Source organism: Euprymna scolopes, chromosome 3, assembly GCF_053919585.1.
Source record: "Euprymna scolopes isolate OS-2025 chromosome 3, ASM5391958v1, whole genome shotgun sequence".
NCBI classification, from domain to species: Eukaryota; Metazoa; Mollusca; class Cephalopoda; order Sepiida; family Sepiolidae; genus Euprymna; species Euprymna scolopes.
In genome coordinates this window covers 53,292,784-53,315,656 of record NC_136484.1, presented here as the reverse complement: position 1 = coordinate 53,315,656, position 22,873 = coordinate 53,292,784, and the positions used below count along the sequence as shown (strand labels likewise).

General features: G+C 31.6%; 1 protein-coding gene across 1 annotated transcript in view; it reads right to left on the bottom strand.

The window, feature by feature from the left end:
• LOC145255348 (synaptojanin-1-like) overlaps window positions 1–22,873 on the bottom strand; it is a 229,033-nt gene that overhangs the window by 5,701 nt on the left and 200,459 nt on the right. Inside the window, exons 20-24 of the mRNA XM_080113945.1 lie at window positions 15,884–16,055; window positions 12,572–12,661; window positions 7,832–7,932; window positions 7,606–7,678; window positions 2,723–2,778 (exon numbers count right to left, since the gene is read on the bottom strand). Coding sequence (XP_079970071.1) covers window positions 2,723–2,778; window positions 7,606–7,678; window positions 7,832–7,932; window positions 12,572–12,661; window positions 15,884–16,055 — 492 coding nt within the window. The remainder of the gene's footprint in view (window positions 1–2,722; window positions 2,779–7,605; window positions 7,679–7,831; window positions 7,933–12,571; window positions 12,662–15,883; window positions 16,056–22,873) is intronic.

Sequence of the window (22,873 nt, the reverse complement as noted above, 5' to 3'; positions counted from 1 at the left end):
ATATAGTTTTCCGACATCTGAGGACCTCTATATTGCTTGGTTTGAGGTATTTATGCAGAAGGCCTACAAGTACAGTAAGTTCATGAGAGTACATTCTGTGAAAGCACTTGTAAAACAAGTATGGGGATACAAGAGGTATTATAATAAATTAGAAACTGTTTTTTTTATACCTTGTCCAAAAGGTGTAGACTAGTTGTTAATGCACCAGCCTAGATGTGGCAACAATGCTTCAGGCATGGGTGAATGAATGGTGGTTTTCTAGAGATATAGAATACTTGTAGACATGCAAAATTTTATAGCTTGGTAGTGGGAGCTCACTTTCTTGGCGATATCTTCTGTATTTATTCTAATTCATGCTAACTGTAAATGTTAGGCTGAGGAGTTTGAACCCTGACCTCTAAGGAAGGGTGATATCAGCTATGGTAATCAGTAATTGGAAAAGTTTTTTTTTATAATTGTTAAAGGAAAGGTAACTCTCCATTTTTGTAAAGTTTATTTTCCTCAGTTGAAATTTGGTAAAAAAAAAAAAAATTTATTTCAATAGGTCTCTACTTGCATATGCAGCATAATCATGTTGATACATCAGTTCTTGTTAGATCACCAAAGTTAAGCAACATTAAGTTTGGTCAGTACCAGATGGGTGACTGCTATGTCCCATGAAAGAGATATACATCGTTGGAGTAACTTTGTTGGTTTTACCAGATTATTACTTGAAACTAGTAAAAGTCATCATAATAAGTTGCCTGTTGTTTTCAAACAACTGTTGTTGGAATTGTCTTTGTTGTTTCATTTGTTGTTATTGTTGGAATTGCTGTTGTAAAGTGACTTGAAGCACTTTCAGTTCATTTCAAAATCTATTCAACTTTCTAACGTAAGGAAAAAGTAATAACAAGGGAAAGGGGGCAAGTTTTTACTTTCTGTAAGAATTAAATAAACCCATTTCTTATACGTTCCTCATTAAGTTTAAAAATATAAAGATAAAAAAAAATTACCAACTTTCTGTAAGTAACGACAAGTCTTTCTAACATTTTCCACCAGTCAATACTTACAGTTTAACCAGCCAATCACAGTTTGGTAAGTGTTGGGGGGAAGGCCTGGATGTACTCATAATAATTACATCTGTGACCATTTGGGAATACCAGACACTGTATGTAAGAGAATGTTGACCCATCCTTGCAAAAATCTAAGATCGTCGTCTCCCCTGACTGGGATATATATATGACTGGAAATTGTTTTGAACTCTGTATTCCCATGTAACTTCCTTCTTTGGGGGAAGCCAGTTCAACTCATCTAGGATGAATGCTGGCATTCTTGTTTTATTTATTTGTGTTCACATGAAGACAAAGTTTGTTTTCTTCATTAAAACTTAGATATTGTGGAATGATGTCACGATGGACATGGCATTGTCTCGTATGATTACAGAGAAATGTGCTGGAACATTCATGCAGTCAATTGTGACACATTCCTACAAATGGCTATCATTGATCCAATGTCTCGTATGAATCAAAATCAACCGAGGACTTTACTGTAATGTTTTATACTTTATGTGCAATTTGAACATATCAAAATTACATATTTAAGAAAATCCTCATTTATTCTCCCACTTTTTGCATGAACTGTAAGGATTTCATTCTTTTATATATTTTATTTATTTTTTTTTTTAATAAATTAAAGTGATTTTATCTCCTATTTCATTGACCGGTATAGCTTTTTATTTAACAACTGTAGATGTTAATCTGCTTTGGTAGTTATTCAAGCCAATTCTTGATGCATATTTTCAGAAAAATATACATATGCTTGGTTCACTTTCATTAATTTTTACATTTTTTTCCAACTTCGCATAGAAAGAAGTTGGAAGATTTTCATTCTCATGCTCAAATCTACTATCACTTACACTCGTGTACACAGGGAAGTCGTTTTCATAAAACAACTATTTCTTCGTAGTACTGTTATTTATTTCATTTTTTCAATCTTGCTATTGTCTGTTAGCTATCTCTGAATTTTCTACCTAAATACAGGCTGCTCTCTTCATCTACACTTATTTTTAAGGGGGAGGGAGAAGGATTGTTTTTATGGACTACTCAGAAAATTTTCTTTTACATTATTAATTGATGAAATAACAGCAGATTAGTAAAGCAGCTTCTATTATTCATACATTTTAATGTTTATTTGTTTACCTCTGGTCACATATTTTTTGCTAGTTTATCAATACTATGCTACCTACCCCCCTCCCCAAAAAAGGAGATTATGTATGAGGGGATGATAAACAAAGGAGGTAATGCTAAGCAGAATGGTATCAGGTCAAACAATACTATTTTGTTCTAATAGAAATTGCTTTTAATAAACTTGTCTTTTTGTGAGAAGAAAACAGTGAATGGGGGGGGGGTTCATTGTACAAAATTGACCTACAAAAATGGATATGCAGACGCAGGTGGTGTATTGATACAGTCTGTGAGCATGGCATATCAGGTTCAAGTTCTGTCGGTTTAGTCAAATTATTTGGGAGATCCTACTTTGTTTAAAGATGAAATAGTAAACAAGACACACAATTTGTTAGAAAAACCTTTCAAATAACTTCAATCTTTGAATGGCAGCAACTCCACTTCCTTCAGGGCGATATGCTACAGGAGTCACAATCTTTATGATGGCTGGTTTATTATTTTCTTATCAGAGTTCACTAGTTTCTTTTAAGTAAAAACAAAACTAAGTAGAAAATTCTTACCCGGAGTCTTGCTTCTGTTTGTGGTCGAATTGGGGCTTTCAACGGTTTTTCTGGTTCTGGATAAAAAAGAAAAAAAAAAGAAAAGAAGAAAGTGCTTAAGAAAAGAATGCAGTTAGTATGAAGTGGATACAAAGTCACTTTTAAATATTTTTTTATATTTAAAGGAAGGAAAGGCTTTTGTACCCTAAAGTTATCTCCCTTACCAAGAGATATTTTGATGCATGATTACCTCCCCCTGCATTAATTAGCCGACAACACAAAACAGGGAAAATCCAAAATGGAGGATACTACGAAATCGGTTTAGCACCACACAATTAAATCCTGTTTCATAGCAATTCTTTCAGTTGTAAAATTGTAAATAAATCATTTTATATTGTTGATCTCCACAGAATTGTTTTCATCCATTTATTTCTTCATATTTATGTCTTACAACACAAATAAATTCACAACAATTAGTCCAGCAAAGTAAACTGAACCAGTATTTAGCTGATGCTTTTGTCACCTATGCAAATGATTAGGTGTGGCAGAAACTTTGTGAAAAATATTGAATAATTCGACCCCCTGTCTTTCCAAGCTTATAGCTACTCAAAAAAATGTAATTCAAACCCTATTTTTTTTTTTCAATTAAAGGAGCAAGGACCAAGGTTTCATTAAAAAAAAAAAAATAAATAAAAATAAATATAAACATGGTTTAAAAAAAAAAAAAGGTTTTAAACTTCGGACTTTACAGGTAAATTTAAAAAAAACTGTTCTTTTTTTTTGTTTTAAATTAGAATATATTATTTATTGATCTTTTATCTTCAATTTGTGATATATAAAACTTTGGCACATAAATTAATTATTTACTTTTTAATAGACATTTCAAAATGGGGGGGGGGGCGTGAATTAAAAAAAAAAAAACGTTTGTCTAAAATATTATATTCGGTTTATTGGAAAGAGCATAAAATTTCACATTGACCCTGAAAATATTGTAAAAATAGAATCAATAAAAAAATTTTGATAGATTTTTAAAGTTTAAAAATTGAAAAATACTGAACTCGTAAAATTTAATTAATTTCATTACTGTTTTTTAAAAAATAAAAAAATAATATTTCTATTACGTTTTATACAACTTTAATAGTTTATTTTGGAAGTATATTCCATAAAGAAAATAAACAACCCATTTTTAAAAGAGAAATTATGATTTTTTTATATTTTATTCGCAGTTTTGTGTTAGGGGTGTCAAAAATTCCTACAAAAATTCTGATACACCTAGCAAATGACAGAGTTCAATGAAATAATGGTACGTTCTGCATTTACCTTGAAAATCTTACAAGAGTAACAAGAATATTTTTAATAGAAATCATTCCAGACAAGTCATGAAACCACTCGATGTAAGGGGTTAAAAAGAACAAAAGATGATTATCGCAAAAACACAAGATGCCTATTGACCTTAGTCTTGAAAAGATCCAAACTATAGGTAGGAGGAAAACAATCAACAAAAGAAAAGTTTCACACCCCTTCCAGTTCTTAAAAAAAAGGTACCAAAATAAATAACGAAATGTGTTATAATGAGGTATAAAAACAGCAAATTGATGGAAATCACAAGACAAACGAGCTGAAACAAAGGAATCAGGAAATAGAGCAAGCATTTCTGAGGAATACATGCCATAATAATACAGGGCTCTACATTGCGAGTGAAACAATCGCATTTTCAAGTAATTTTTCAAAGTGGCGGTAGAAATAATGAAACGTTTATCTTTGGCAACTGTGTTTCTTTCGCTGACAATCTTCCAAAGCTCACTACTGAGTGAAAAATATCTTTTCAACTTTTTTTTTCTAAAACAAACCAAGTTAAATTATTTAAACAATAAAAGTTTAATAATATACTCTTTTTAAAAGTTCAACAATATACTCTTTTTTTTTTTAATGAAGGCTGTTTAAAAAAACATCTGAAGAAATCAGAATGTTTATACCTTCAAGTATCAATATAAAATCTGTTGTATATTTAGAATTACATTTATTAAAAAAGTATAGAAAAATCTTTATGATGTACATACTCGTCACAGAACGAAGATGTCATATTCTAAAAATCACGTGGGTTTGGCTAGTAATTTTTCTACTTGGCTAGTAAACGAAAATATTTAGTTGTCAAAGGTCAACTAAAGATAAATTTGTCTGTAGAGCTCTGTAATATTTATAGAAAAGACTGAGATTAGCAACATGGCTGTGAGAGAGAGAGCAGATAAGAAGAAAGAGGGGAACCAACCAAATTTTAGATATTTTTTTGCACTTTATTAAAGACTCTTAAATGAAACAGAGATTTACCAGCCAAAATATTACAATAGTAATCCATATTAGTGATGAGGCAATTCCAATATTTTCCCTCCCAATTTCGATAGAATTACTGATTCTGTTCTAAATTACAGATTCCAATAACAAAAGTGCCTGAAAGAACACAGGCCACAGCATCAAGTAATCACCTGTGTACAATTATAAACTCTCTCTCAAAAGAGTACATTAAATGGTGTTTCTTTTAAGTTTATTTATAAAGAATATTTCCAAATTATTGCAAACCTTTTCCTAAAGAAACAAAAAAAAAACAAAACCTAATGTGGTTAAAATGTAAATATACCAAAGTTACGTTAAAAAACTATTCATTTATATTAGTTTTTTTTAATATAGTTTTCCACTTGCACAAAATCTATAAAAAATGAATATGTTCATCTTTTATTGAATCTCACCGCTAAGTAATATAAAAAAGCAATATATATTTGGAAACTTGCTGATTAATCAATTTTCTTTCATGTAATGGGATTTTATAAGAGTTTTTTCAAATAAATCTGTCAGTGGAGGATTTGATCCAACATAATTCTTCCTCAAAGAATTTGATCCACCCAATATAATTTTTTTATGACCCTGAAAAATTTCTAATTATATAAAAAGTGGATATAAATGGTGGTAGAAGGCAATAAAATCAACAACTAATAATAAAATTAATTTTTGGTTATTAATACTGAAACCGTTCAGTTCATTTTTCTTCCACTGACAAAACAAATACACTGGCTTTATCCGAAAGTAGTGCATTTATGTCTTGTCAATGAAAATTTGCCTGCTAACAAAAAATTTTGTTGAAAAGAAATTTAAAATGTGCTTTATGAATTAGAAGACGTTTTTTGTAATTTTTGTTTCATATTTAAATTTATATTTTAATGTAATGTAGAAATCATGGAAATTCTTTTACTATATAAAAATAATAAGAATTTTTTTATTATTATTATGACAGATAGATAGATAAAAATTATCAGTTAAACCTTAAACAAAAACAAGATTCTATTTTTGTACGTGATTACGATTTTTTAGCCAATTATATATGAATACTCTGAAAAACTTGCTGAGAAGAAAAAAAACTCAGTTTTTGTAAAATTTGGCAGGGGGGGGGTCAATTTCACATGTAAGTTTAACATAAAATGAACCCCTATTTTTGAACCATTCTAGTGATTTAGGACAGTTAATAAAATAAATTTATGGGAGATGAATTCTGTGGTGTTTTTTTGCTGGGGGGGGGGGCAGGCAGGATTCAAATCCAATGTCAACAAATACTTGTTATAAACTATTTCTATAAATAATCTTTATTCATTCATTCCCTCACTTTCAATTTTCTCATATTATTCATCTCTGAACTGACAATTATTTCATCTCATTAACTGGTATCCTCTCACAATTTTTTTAAACTATCCAGTTTTAAAGAATTAAGCTGAAAGGTTTAAAAAATGGCAAGAGGATACCAATTAATGAGATGGAATAACTACTTCCAATCCAACTATAACTTAGCCTTAGGAACATCAAGAGTAAGTAATTTTTTTTTTTTCTTTAGAAGTTTAATTTATGTTTTAAAGATGGTTATTTTTATGGTCTTAAAATGTGATATTTTATGTCCATTTCCTTCTCTTCTTTACAAAATTCTTCGCACATCTTCATAAAACTTGTTACTTGCAGGAAACCCTTTTTCTCTGGTATCACGTCACATTGTAATTTACTACACGTTTCTTGTTTAGTAAATTTTCTGCTATTTTATTCTCCAGACATGATACATTCGAGTTCTTTTTACATCCTCATTTGAAATTGTCCTTACAATTTTATTTTTGCATTTCAATTTCAGTCTTTTTATAGTATATAAACCTTTGAGTGACCTTGCACCCCCCCCACCCCCACCCAAATGTCTGTGTTTTATGCCATTCAAAGGAAATACTTTATCAGGATAGAGTACAAGATGATTCAAACACTATCCCAGTCATAATGAATGCCTACTTGTATGATTTCTATTCTAAACATCGAGGACATGTCAGATTATGCAAACAATTTGTTTTGCATGATTAGTTATATGCAGATATTCCTGGCAGTATACTGAATGAGTCATGTTTAAGTTTAATAAAGAAAAATAATTGATCGTTCGGTATTAAATTTCTGGATTCATATGGTTACAATCAGAGTTTGAAGGAAAGTTATTTTGAAGTGCATGTGTATTCAAGTTTTATGTGAAACATTGCTCCTAATATTTGGTTCTACTTTCCACTTGGACCAGGTTGTTTTATTTGGTAGAAGTTTTTTTCCTTTCAATATTTAGTCAAAACTCAAATAGAAGTTTATTTTTGTAGGTTTGCTATTTTGTTGAAATCATTCAGTATAGTGGCGTTTACAAATTTCATCCACATCTTTGCTAAGATTTCGTATAACACTGATAAATACAAGCATATTTCATAGGTATAATATCTTCAAGGGATTACTAAAATAATGCAGTACTCATCAAGTTCTTATTAATTCAAAAAGAAAAATCTTTAAAAAAAATGTATTCAGATTTTTAAGATTACAAATAAACTCAACTAAGCATATCATTTACTGACCAGGGGGCTTAGGCTTTGAAGGGCCAGAACTTGGTCTTGGTGGTGGTTTTCCAGGTCGCTGAGGTGGCTTTTTCTGGAAAATAAACAAAAAATAAGTTTTAAGTCAACTAGAAATTTATTTTTATCATAAATTAGCAGAATTATTCTATTGATTAAGATGAAATTTTTGGAAAAAAAAAAAAATTAATATAATCAAATTAACAAAGAATGGAATGTCTAGAGGTACCTCTCCTACGCTTGATGGTGGTGCAGGTCGTGGTGGTGGCCGTTCTGGTCGCTGGGGTTTGTCTGATGAACTATCATCTGATGCAGTTGGACTGTTCCGACCTGGAATACGAAAACATAAGTATTTATGTTTATTGAATTCAGACATCAAATGTGTAATAAAGATTGAGTATTTTCCTTGGGTTAAGTCAAACAAAAAATAATAAATGTAGCCATATTTTTTTATTATTTGAAAGATATTAGATGTTTTGGTACTTGTACAGTTTAGTCAAGACATTAAAAAATGAAAATATCGAAAAAAGTTTAAATTGTATGTATTCGTTATGGAACGAAGTTCTCTGAAAAAAAATTTCACTTAATTTCATCAAGTATTTTTTTTTTACAGCGGAAAAACACGTTTTTATGAGAACGCATTGAAGGCAGACATCTTGAATTTAAAAAAAATTTGTTTGAATTTTAGAAATGCCAAAGGGAGATAACTCCAGTTAAAGCGCTGACACCCCTTCCCATCTTTAATACTAGCTTTTCTTCCTAAAATAGAACATTTTGCTCGGTATCATAAATTGCTTTTTTTTGCTGTAAAAAAAAAAAAAAAAAAAAAAAAAAGCTACTTGATGAAATTAAATGAAATGTTTTTTTTCGGAGAACTTTGTTCCATAACGGATACATACAATTAAAAAATTTTTTTCAATATTTTCATTTTTTAATGTCTTGACTAAACTGTACAAGTACCGATTTTTTTAAATTGTTTATCCCTAATTTTGAAGAAATAAAAACAACATGACTAATGGCTTTTATAATTCATTTGTTTCAATGCTTGTAGATGTGTAAAGGTGACCCTTGAATTGTATGAGTTATTATTAGTTAACTTAATTTAACTGAAATAACTCTTTCTTTGTATTTATTATTGAAATGGATTAAGTCTTTATTTTTCTCATAGTCATTTAAACAATTTCAATTAATTCAAGTCAAAAGAAAATAATTGAATTACATTTACAAAAAGGTCCGAAATTGCCTTTTATAAAAAAAAAAAAAATATTCTCAAATCTATATTAGGTACCCTAAATAACTTGCCCGATCGTAAAATATGCTTAAATATGATATTTTGATTTGTCCAGATTTTGTATATATTATAGAGTCGTGATTTCAAAAGTAATAAAACAAGTATTTAGGTGCCATCAGCTAAAATTGAAACCAAAAGCAAAACTGTAGCATTCAAAGCTGGTGATGTTACCACTGTACCAATGTGACACGCATATGAACTGATTAAAAATAAACTAAGATGAATGTACAAAATGTATAATGATTTTTCCAATGTTGACCCATTTTTGACCTCTTTAAAACTATTTTAATCGGCTAAAGATCCATAAAAGAAAGATTCATAAAAAAATCCAATCATTTGAGGCTCCTAGTGCCATTCTGCAACTTTTAGTTTAAGTAGAGATAGAGTTTGAAAATATGAAGACAAACAGACATAGTGAGTTTTATAAATTAGATTAGGTGTACACACACTTATGTTTATATATCTAGGTACAAAATTCACTTTTAACCTAATTAACTGATCATCATGAATTTTGAAAAACAGTGTAAAACTTCAAGATTATTGAATATACTTTAAAAGTTATGCTGCTAAAAACCCAAGTTATTAAATAAATGTGGAAAGGAAGTAAATATAAGCAACTATCTTGTTTGACACTGCTCGATTACACATCTAGCATAATTTTGCAGAAACTTAAATGTCTTGTAACATCTATCACATTCAGCGTACTTCTTGTGTGTATGTGTGTGTGTGGGGGGGCGGGGGTTCAAAGACAAATCTAAAAATGTCTTTTAAGTCCTACTTGTCAAAATTGTATACACCTGAAATGCATAAACTTGTTTTGCTGCCACAAATATGCGCTGGATATAATTTTTTTTTTATTTTTGATTAATAAAATTGAATTTAAGATGATTTATACACATTTGAAGTCAAAATCAAAACCAATGTTATTTTTTTTACCTACCTAATATCATTCATTTATGTGTGTATGTGTGTATATATATATATAAGACAAAATAAGACTAGGGACTTATAAGGATATATGAAGCTCAACATTTGAGGGTGGAGCATAACATAATACTAAATTTAAGATAAGATAAGATAAATATAGGTGTATATGAATTTACTTGTCAGTTCAATAAGGAAAAAAAACATCTTCTATATATATAAAAGCCAAACGTCTGTGTGTATGTATGTATGTTTGTTTGTAATGCTAAAACTTTTGAAAGACGGAACCAAACTTGACAAATTTGGTATCGTATCGAAGCCCCATCACCCGGATGACAAATATCGAAATTTCACGTCAAACGGACCACTAGAAGTTGGTCAACTGATCAGTTATCTTCGAGGGGGGCCCCCAAAAAACCTGTCATTATCTATATATATAAAAGACAAATGTTTGTTTGTAACGCTAAAACTTGAGATGAAAGATTCCTCTCCCCTAAGAATAAAACCTATGTTCAATATCTGCTTTTGTTTTTTCATTGTTTATACGGTCCCGAGCAACGCCGGGTAGCCCTGCTAGTCATATAGAAAGCGGGGTTATAGTCACTCTTTATGTTGAGGTATTTCAGCATTAGGCTTCGAAATGGCTTGGTATAAAGAGCGATTATAACCCATCTTTCTACATGATTTTTTTTTCCTTACTGAATTGACAAATAACTTCATATACACCTATATTTATCTTATTTTAATTTAAATTTAGTATCATGTTATGCTCCAACCTAAAATGTTGAATTTCATATATCCTTATAAGTCCCTGTATAAAGAATTTATACATATTTTTTAAACGCATTTGATATATATATATAATCGTGAGGTTACCTATATTAAAATTTTTGTATTCTTTAATCTTGTCCAAAAATTCCTGTTTACAGTTTTCACATTTGATATTCAAATTTGATTAGCATGCGTGCTCAGCATTGCCTGAGTGTTTGGATGTGTGTGTTGAGCAAAAAAAAAAAAAAAAAAAAAAAGTAGTAGTTGGAAGGCAGGCTCAAACCCGTACCGTGAAAGAGGAAAATGTGAAAAAAAAAAGAACAAAAAAAACATGACGTCTTCGCCATTGTGCCCATCCCCAAACCGGAAGTGGCAAAAGTTCAAATTAAGACTAGTCAATCGAAAAGAGGGGATGACTTTCGAAAATGTCGGCAAAAGAAGTGACCCCTTCTTGTTGAAAAGTGGCCAGTTGAGGGTAAAGGAATTAATGTTTTTAGCCAATTTTTCGATATTTGTCATCCAAAGGGTTGAGCTTCCAAACGATACCGAGCTCGAGAAAATTTGTCGCTTCTGTTGAAAGTTTTAGGCAGACATACAACATACATGCATTTAAACAGACAGGTGAGATTTACATTATAGACTAGCAAGGAGTACCCGGCGTTGCCCGGGTGTTTGGAGGTGTGTATGATTTTGGGTAAATCAAAACTCCGGGGAGGGGGGGGGGTAAAATAAAAAAAAAAAACATGTTTTGGTAGGTAAGTATGAGGATCGAACCCGAACCCGAACCCTTGAGGCAAAGTTGGAAATTAAAATGTGAGAAAAAAGAGCGCGACGTTAACCATTGGGCCACAGCGCGATGCTAACAGAAAGACATTTGAATTTATTTAATTACTTAAATTAGCAGGTGCAAGTTTTAATGACTTAATGAAGTCAACTTTTGACTGCGGGGTATCATTTAGTGCGGAACGCTTTTTTTTTTTTTTTCCAAGATGTTGAGGGTAGGGAGAAACAGCTCCACTTGTCGAAATTGAATAGCAATTGTCTTCTGATATAAGGAAATAATATTTCTACATTGAGTAAAGCTGATTGCTTTCGGACATTTCCGGTGATCGAGAAAAATACCTAGACAATTAGTGTCGCTTTTATTATAGGAAAAGGCCTAACCCACATGCGGCGAGCGAAAACTGTTGAATATTTATCTTCCCGAAGTCGAGCAAATTAAATAGACAGGCGAGCTCCGTTGTTAACTCGGAGATATTATGATTTATATGTGATATAAAAAGTTTTAAGAAGTTGTGAACCGACTGACCGCTTCTCCGAAAAAAGCCTTTTGTAGCCATACAGAAAAAGCAAACACACATATATATATTTTCGCTTTTATATTTATAGATGTCTGAGAGCTACACACGTTTCTAGCACTCTTGCTATCTTCAGGCATTTATTGATTTGAAAATATTAAGCATGAATCCATCTTTCTCCCCTACCCCTCAGTTATGTATGAAAGAGTGATGACTATATTTAATTATTAATAGGATAACTATTTTTGGCTAGAAACAAAGTGTAGCATCTGTTCTGAATCTACACTTATAGTCTCTTCTGTCCTCGGTCAATGAAGGCAATTTTTATTTTTGTTCCAATCCAGAGTTCCCTTTTTTGGGAGCTGGATTTTCCTCACATTAAAAACCGATCTTGTGTCTAACATTGCCATTTTGAAGAGGCAAGTAAATACGAATGAGCAAGCATGTTAGAAACGTGTATATCTTTCAAATATCACATTTAAACACTAAATACCAAATATGGGAAATGTAAATTGGAATTTTTGGAAAATATTAAATCATAAAAATTTTTAAATATTGTTAACTTTACTCTTTTAAGTATACACTTTTCTCTTGTTGGATCGACATTATTTTACGTACCCTGTCATATACATAAACAGAAAAGTGCTCAAAGCGAGACTGCTTATCCACAACAAAGGTAACTAACCTGATGATGGAGTACTTGATCGTGACCATCCAGGCAATGTAGGAACTGGTAACATTACATCTTGACCTTCTTCATCAAAATCAACATCACCTGAAAACAAATAACAACGTTGTATATGAAACAAATAACGTTGTATATGAAACAAATAACAACGTTGTATATAAAACAAATAACAACGTTGTATATAAAACAAATAACAACGTTGTATATAAAACAAATAACAACGTTGTATATAAAACAAATAACAACGTTGTATATGAAACAAAATGTTACCAATTTTTCTTTAGCTGCCTTTGTTTGTATGAAGGAGGGAAATAAATTTCCAAACTAATTAACTACCGTATATTTTGGCGTATAAGACGACCCTTAAAGTTAAAAAAATCATCTTTAAAAAACAATATTCAATAAGATACCAGGTGTTGCAATCTCTAGCCTAGACTAAACAAACATGGTTTCATGATTTAGCAGTCGTCTTATACAACCGATATATGATAAATTTATTAAAATTTCCTCCAATTTTGTACTTCGTCTTATCTGACGGTCGCCTTATATGCCAAAATATATGGTAATCATTATGAATTCTGGAGCACATAACAATAATGATGATAATGAAAATAATATTAATAATAAAATAAAATAGTGAAAATAATAGCCATTTCATTTATTGCAGACTATTATCCTCATCTTTTCCTTAGTTGTTTCACAATGTTTCGGCCAACTATTCTTCTGGCCTTCGTCAGGTGGTAACCACGACGTGATAGGAACTCTGAATCTCCTGACTACATCCACTGCAATTACTGCCTTCCATAGTTGTTGTCGTCTCACGTTTTGGCCAAATAAGCCTCTGGCCGGCTTTGAGTAGGATTGAAACCGCTATCTTCGGACAATTCTCACCTGGAACCGTAGAAATTCAACGTCTTCATCAACTGCGCCACGGGCCCCGAAGGGTGATCAAGGTTGAATTTTTTGGTCAGTCAGGAGATTCAGAGTTCCTATCATGTCATGGTTACCACTTGACGAAGGCCAGAGGAATAGTTGGCCGAAACGTCGTGAAAAACTAAGAAAAAGATGAGGATAATATTCCGCAATAAAAATAAAAATAATTAATAATACTCATCTCAATAATGAATTCCAATTAAAATAATATATAATAATATTAGTTTAATAAATACAAGAGATGCTATAAAATTATAATGTACATGTATAAATGAATAAAGGAATGCTAATGCAAAATTCAGTGATTATAATACGTGGTAGGAAAAGGTTACATCGGGGATGGAGAAAGCCTTCTATGCTAGAAAGTAAGATATAGATTACAGGTTAATAGAAAAGAACGTAAAAAAACAAAAAAAACATGACATCTTTGCTGTTGCATCCATAGCAAGACTGGAAGTGATGAACATCAAAATTAAAGCTAGTCAATCGAAAAAGAGTGGTGACTTTCCAAAATATCTGCGAAAAAAGCGACCACTCCTTGTAGAAAACTGCCCCGTTAAGGGTGAAGGAATTATTGTTTTTGGCCGATTTTTCGATATTTGTTGTTGGAGGTTTAAAACAGTACTGGTTTCGTCATGTTCTGACATGTCTGTCAAAAATTTTAGGCAGACATACATACATTTAAACAGACAGGTGAGATTTATATTATGCTAGCAGGGGTGCCCGGCACTGCCCACGTGTTTGGAGGGGTTGGAGGTGTAAAAGGAAAAAAAAATGTTTTGGGAGGAAGGTAGACTTGAACCTGAAGCCTTGACGCAAAGGTGGAAAAGAAAGTAAAAAAAAAAACGTGATATCTAACCCGCTCGGCCACGAGACGAGAGGAAGTGAAGACTGTGTTAATTTAAGGATTATAAAATGAAATTGACAAGTGCGCGAATTTAATGATAATGAGGTCAAACAGTTAAGTCTTGCAGTGAGGCAGTCTTTCCTCAACTTTGGCTGTTTGTTTCCGCAAGATAAAAAATGGGGGTGTCCATTTGAAAAGCAATTGTCTGATATGACGATTTTTGCCGCATTGATCAAAGCTGATTTGCTTTGTGGACGTCCCTGCCACGAGTGCCAGGGAACTGATGGTAAAAATTTTCAGCTTCGCTTTTTTTATACTGAAAAGCAAAACGAAGACGCGGTGATTGAAAAAAATCTCGAAAATAGTGCACAAAAGTCAGGCAAATTAAAGATAGACGTGACCTCCATTCGTAACTCGTAGATATGATTTAGTATATAAAAAGTTTTAAGAAGGAATGACCCGACTGAACGCGCTCCCCAAAAAAGCCTTTGCTGGACGTACACAAAAAGTGCAAACACACACACACACATTTTGGCTTTTCTATACATATAGATAACAGCAACCAAGATGAGGTAATAGCTGTTTAAACAACAATCATAATTTACATTTTTTTTTCATTTTAGCATGTGTGGTATCCATAAGGATCTTTGTGCAAAATTTGGTATAATTATATTCAATAGATTTGGAACATACAAGTCTTTAGAATTATTATTATTAGTATTATGTTACCCCCACACCCTTATGAAACACCTAGTGTACCGAGAAGTCTTTATGGCAAATTTAATGCAATTCTGCCCAATACTTGTGAGATTACTAAATATTTATTGGCTTAAATATTAGCAATTTTAAGATAATCACCCAATACTATAGCTTATATCTTAAGGATGCTTCATGCTAAATTTGGTACAGTTATGACAAGTAGTTTTGGAACCTATAAGTGAAAAAAAGATTTAAAAAATGCTCAATTATATTGCATACTGGCATGGGTACCCACTCGGTGTTGCCCGGGTGTTAAGAGGTGGCATAGTAAGTCTATTGAGTAACCAACCCCCTAAAAAAATAAATAAATAAAATAAATGAATTGGTTCAATGAAAATAGCAGTGAATACCCGTGCGAGCACACAAAAAAAAATATATATATATAGCAGCAGTAGGCAGGAAAGTTCAAACTTGTAACACAAAAGAGGAAAAAGAGGTGAAAAAGCCGTCTCACCCACGGCGCACTTATGAAATAACATCTTTTAAATGTACGCTGAGATTGCTAAGCATGAATGACTTGCAAAAATGTCAACACAAAAACTGACTCCTTGCAAAAACGGCTCAGTTGACAGTCAAAGAATTAATGTTTTTGGCCAATTTTTGGACATTTGTCACCCTAGAGATTGATCTTTGTAATGATACCAATTTTATCAGTGTTCGTTTCGTGTGTCAAAAGTTTTTGGCACACATACGAACACATATTTTGTGTTTTATATATTAGATAAACATGATTTACACAATTTCCAATTACATATGAACTCACATCTTACCTTCCATTGAGAATGCGCTCGTATCAGTTGTATTAATATCATCCCCAAGAAGAGTACTTGAACCGGGCGTGTAGAGAGCTTCAGTATTCATAGAACAGATATCTAATTCTTTCGATAACGTCGATTTCCAATCAGGATTCTTCAGTTTCACATTCACTACACAATTGCTTACCTGAAGAATGAAAAAAAAAGTTAGACATCAAAGAAGATTAATAAAACGTTTGTTTATATAACTACTTTATGAGAGAGAAGAATAAGAGATGGTGGTGGTGGTGGTGATGTAACGCAGATCTTCAAAATAATTACTGATTTTTCTAAATTGGAAATGCAATTGCTTTAATAGCTTTCTTTATACTGGGAATTTATTGGTAAGAAAGTTTAAAACAAACATACTTTACTGCACAATTAGATTGGAGGGTGATTGTGATGAGGTGGATACCAATTTGAACTGACAACCTCAAGTGCTAAGTTCAAATCCTGTCAGTTCCATAGCATCACTTTTACTATGGATGTTGGTAACCTTTATGTTGTCTCTCCTGTAAGTCTTCTAGAAAGAATTGGGGAAAACTAATACCGATAACAGAATTGAGATGGTTAAATGTTGTACCATGCCAATTCATATGAATTTACAATTTATGCAATAAATTATCTAATTACGTTAAAAATAGCACAAATGTAAAACAAATAAATAGCAACGCAATGAACTTTTTAAGGTAGGGGGGGGGGGTGACTATTTGATTCCATATAAAAGAGAATTTGACCTGTATATTCCTATTATACATTCTTTGAGCACGTGAATATACAGGGGCTTTTTTTTTTCATTAAAATTTTTTATGAAATTATTGATTAAAATAAGAAATTCACAAAAGGGGGCATAATAAATAAATAAATCTTATGACTTTGTAAAAAAATATAAACAATTTCTTTTCAAGCAAAATCTATATTATTATAAAACTGTGGACTGTTCAGACATGTTTGCTTGAATTTTGTCTATTATAATAGTCTAATTCCTGTCTGTTTTTTCACAATTTAATCAATATGTACAAAAGGTACACTGTGTTACAAATTCATTTTCATACTTAACACGAACTTGTATATACTTTTATTCCAGCATAATTTATATATACACTATTTATCCAAAGAAAAAAAGAATCTGCATTCAAGGTGTAACCTTATTTACATATTATATTAAAGAAAATCTATTTTAATAATTAGATCGATTTTATTGTTTGTTATAATAGAATCGTTTTAATGTTCTCTTTAGAAATATTATTTAAAGTTGATTTACTTATAATTTATATATAATTTAATATAGTTTCAATTATTATTAGCTGACAATAGTTGTGCTTAAAACTGAAAAAAGCTTATTTATTTAAGCTACAAATTATTTTATGTTTGATTTTCATAGACCAAGATATGTTTTATACTTCCTTACATCTAATATGTGATCACTTTTGTAACAAGTTAGGATATTCAGTGTATCTTAAATAGTATGTGATCAATACCTCCACCACCTGGCAATAAGTTTTGACCAGGCAGTGCCGGGTATATACAGCTAGTATCTATATATTAATATGATAGCGTGTGTGTTATTTTCTGTCTCACGCTTACATCCGGGTCATTTAATTGTTATGTACTTCCATTTCTTGTAATACATAATTTTACCAAGAATTCTTCATAAATTTTGGTTTTCGTTATAGTTGATGGCACTCAAGTCATTTAATTTTTTTATATATAATTTTACTAAGAATTCTTCATAAGTTGTGGTTTTAATTATAGCTAATGGCACTCTAATAATCTATTCTTTTAAAATAATTTTATCAAGAATTCTTCACAAGTTTTGGTTACGATTATAGCTGAAGAAACTAAAGTTATATACACACATATATATATATATATATATATATATATATATATATAAGTTTGGGATTCGGTTTCGATTCAAGCTGATGAACCCAAGTCATATAGATATATTTTTTATTTTTGAAATTGCAACTTTATAATATATAAAAAAAATTACAAAATCTGCAAGAATTAAAATATCATATTTAAGCATATTTTATGACCTGGTTACGTCAGGCATCCCTGCTATCTTGGATAAATACTTTTGCAGTTTTAACAAAATAGCTACAATAATATCTGAGCATCTCCATTTACGTTGAATATCTACAGAATGCCAACATCGATATATTACATATGAATCAGTCGCCTGCTAGTTATTTATTATTAATTTAAAAACAACACTAAACAAAAGTACCATTTTTTTTATAAATACTTATACACTTATGAAAAACTTCTTTTGCGAACCCTCATCAGATAAGAATATGTCAATTAATTGAATTCGAAAAAGAAATCAACAAGGTAAAAACACACTTATTAGCATGGGGTGGAAGGACAAGTAAAGAAGGATAAATAAGGTTTAAAGTTAAGATGCAAAAAGACAATGGTGATAAAAACAAAAACAACACATTTATAAGAGTTTCAAAAAATCACAAAAGAAAAAAATGAAGAAAAAAAATTAATTGATGTAAAAATGTTTTGTTCTCTTCTTTTTTCATTAGCCATCATGTTTATAACAGGTTTTGTATTTTTGTTTTATATGGCATATCAACTGGTGCGTCATTTAATGCAGAATAAAGTTATCTTGGTAACAGTTTCAATCTCTTAATATCTTTGGGTCCTGGATATGACCTTAAACTATATCCAGTGGTGAGGCCCCAGCTTGCGGGCTTTGGGGAGTGTGGAGCCACCCTTTAATTACCATTGCTCCCAGGTCCACTCTGACCCGGAGTAGTAGTACCTGTTAGGGTCCCAACTATGAGTTAAATAGAAACTGATCTGAAAACAATAAATATATTCTATTAAAAATTTTTCTTCAAAATCTTTGGATTCGGCATTAAATAACCCGAAAAGGGTTGATATGCCGTAAAACAAAAACAACCAACAAACCAACTTAATATCTTTGAATGTTTATAGATTAATTTGCTCCATAAATAAATAGTCTGCAAATGATAGATTTTATTTCACCCATAAATAAAATCCTGACAAATACTAAGACTGAGTTAAAGTGGACCTAGGAGTAATCGCAACTAATTTATTGCTAAAATCATGTTGATACACTGATCTCAATCAGATCACTGAAGTGGCTTTCAACCTGAAGATGTTTAAATGGATGGCTATTTAGGAATCTCAACTGTTGTAAGCAAACACTTCACCCAGGAATATAGATAGAGACATTCCTTATTGGGAAGTGTAACTGTTGATAGAATAGCATCCCATCACACGGAATATTAAAATCATGTTCTGCTTTATAAAACCAAGAATACAGCCGAATTGAAGAGGCTTTCAGATAGAGAAAAAAACTACAATTAATTGAACCCAAAGTATGATTCCACACTCCCCAAAGCTACCAAACTGGAACCACACAACTGGATGTAGTTTAAGATTATACACCGGACAGGATTAGAGATAGATGAAGTTTGAATAATTGATATGATTGCAAAGTATAATAGAAAGATGAAAAAATAAGTAAAAAAGGATTGGAAAATATAGATCTTAGGATGATAAGACAGAGTTGGGTGAATACATTCAAGAGTGTCAGACATTTTAGTGGTGTATCTGTGACTCTTTATAAAGTATTTCGAATGCCTGTGCTGTATAGCGAACAAATAAGCAGAAATAATATATGAACATTAAAGAAACAATAAATTACAAACTGTCTTTTTATTAAAAAAGAAAAGATAAAAAAAACGCTTTCATATGCATATGGAATATAAAGGCTTAAAGCATTTCTCATTTTCTCATGCTTAGAAGTGCAAGTTATAACAAAAGGTTTTGTTTACAACAGTTATTTCTTTTTTGGATTAAACTGGTTATTTGATAGATTCATATTTGATGAGAATTGATGGAAAATATTTCTCACAAGTTTATAAATATTCAAAAAATGTTGTTGTGTAATATCATCTGTACACATTGTATCTATGAGATTTATATAATTTTGATGATTTTGTTCGGGCAACAAAGTGCATAAATTAAAATTAATTTTTATACTGATGAGTCACTATTTATCAAGGCTCAAAGGCCACTCAAGGATAAGGATTAATGAGATTGTTAGTTTGATGATTGACAATACTATGAGAGGATTAGAACTGATAGGTGGAAAGGGCAAAATTTGATGACTGAGGATGATGGCTTGACAAGTATTTGTTGACATTAACCACGCTGTAGTCTGCAGAGAAGCACTTTCAAGGTATTGTGTTCAAAAGATGGGAAGTTCTGTCTGGTTTTAAATACACAAAGGATAAAAAGACAGTTCTCTGTAAATGTGGTAGACAGACGAGTTCTTGCTGCGAATGTTTTACAGGCAGAGTGACAGGGATTGTAGCTCAGTTGATCATCTACGATGAAAATAATGATAGAGTAGAGAAAGACTAGCAATGTCTGTTCTGTGAGAAATGGGCTGTAGGTAAGGGAAAAGATCATCCTCCACTAGATTGCAAAGTTGTTTTTTTTGTACTTTGTCCAGGCAAGAAAGAGTACTATAAATGGCACTAACCCAGTTGGACACTCAAGATAGCAAGCATTTTCAAACTTTTTTTTTTATATATAAAAACGTATGTCTTCTTTGCCATCACCTATAAACATTTTCATTTGTACTTTATCCCTGTAAAAATAAACCCTTGTTAAGGAGTAATATTGAATTAAAAATATTAATGACTAGCTAGTAAAACTAATAAAAAATTTTTTTTTTAAACAAATTATTAGAACTTTCTCATATCATTTGGAGAACCTGTATTAAGTTTTCTTGAGAATATGTAAAAATATTTATACAAAAGTATCTAACCAGGGAATCAGAGTTGGGAGTTGACAACTTTTTGTTGGAGTTGGTGTCAATTCTTTTTTGAGAGAGTAAGGAGACAATGTTGAATAATAAAATGTAGCCCAATTTTTTATTTATTTATTGCAAGTGTATTTGGGATTCTTAGATGTGTGTGTGATTTTGAGTGAGAAGAGAAATCATGAAGTAATTTCTTGTCTGAAAAGAAAGTGCATAAAGTTGTGGGTTTCATATTTATCAAATATTCAGATTTTTTTTTAGTTAGGATTTAAAATTTAAATTAATCGGTTTAGAAATCTGCAAGTGACAGATGTATTTTTAAAGTTAGTATAAAGACCTTCCAGTGTGCATCTATGTGTATCAGAAACCTAGTGCAGCTTTGGGAGGTTAGGTATGAATTTTCTATGATACTGAAACGTGATCAAATAACAAAGTAGAAACTCATACAAGCTTTCTCTGTAGCAATTTAAATGTGAAACCTTTTAAATCTGAATGATCAAATATGGAAGAAAATTATGACGAAATAAATAAACTATGAAATCAACAAATGTTATGTTGCTAGTCTACCAGAAAACACTGGAAAGTAAAATAGTCGATTATTATAATGAGTACCTATTTACTATGCCTCCCCACGGGACAGAGTTAGACACCAGGGTCGTTTTTTAATGTGGAGAAAAGGTACAAAAATAAAAATTGTCTCAGTCGTGAAGGATTTCTCCTCCACCGAAAGAGAACAAGAAATAGAAGTGCAGCATCTGAAGAACAGATGGTATTTATTTGCTCCCCCACTGAGCAAATTAGGCACAAGGCCGATTTTTAATGTGAGGAGTGAAGGGAGGGGTAAGGGGAAAAGGGGACCAGCTCCCGAGAGGTGGGAAATGGGAGCTGGTTAAAGGTCAGACATGTGGGGTTGCCCCCACATCTGGTCTTTGCTAGTCATAGCTAGTCATAGCTTGCAGTATCTGCCGGAACAGATACTACACTTTGATCTTGTCCCGAAGGCCAAGAACAATCGATTATTATAATGAGTACTGTAATGGTCAATTACTATGATTGTAATTGTTAAATAGAAAAATGTTATTGATGCAAAAAGTTCTGATAAGTTGAAATATTTACATTTAATAGTTCTTATGAATGTCAAACTGATAGCTGGAATTTAAGGTAACAATATAAACAAAGATATGTGACAAAAACCTGGCAGCATCTTTAGGCTACATGTAGTGATGACGTCATGAAAAAGATAGAGAAACACATAGATTTTTAGTTACGAGGGAGATCAGTTTGATACGCAACATGTTAGCAGACAGATGGGGTTTTGGGCTTTGACTTTAAGAGGCTACTCAGCAAAATGTAGTCTTATACGAAGGTGCCAACCCTGAAAAGGAACTCAAATAAAAATAAATAAAAATCTCCATATATAATTCTGGCCTCGTTGTTTACATTTCTCGGAGAAAAGCACTTTGATGTCAGGATGCATGAAAGGAAAATATGAGGTATGGTCTTTTGCTGGTGGTCCCACTGACAACAATATTTGTCTCTTGTTTAAAGCCTGTCGATAAACAGTCAATAAATGTATACACGTTAATACACAATAGAGAACCCTAGACAATCACAGATCACAATACGGTTAAGACAATCATAAATTTTATATGTCCACATATGCACACATATGCACATATTATAAGCACATATGCACATATTATAAGCACACAATAGACAAATTGCATATCGCAACATGTTTAATACTCATAAGTTAACAGAAACTCGTTTATATATATATATATATATATATACATTGACAGTAGTGTTCCTATTTACAATGTCTCCCCACGGGACAGAGTTAGACACCAGGGTCGGTTTTTAACGTGGAGAACAGGAACAAAAATAAAAATTGTCTCAGCCGTGAAGGATTTCTCCTCCACTGACAGAGAACAAGAAATTGAAGTGTAGCATCTGAAGAACAGATACTACACTTTGATCTTGTTTATATATTTTATTGAGAAAGAAAAAATTGAACATAAAAAACGTACAAAAAATTCAATTCAACAAAATTAGGCACAAGGCCCTACAAGAAATTGGGAGGGGGAGGGTACAGGGTCTTTTTGACTACGTAACAGATGAGACTTTGAAGTCTTACTCTTGACTGGCAACAT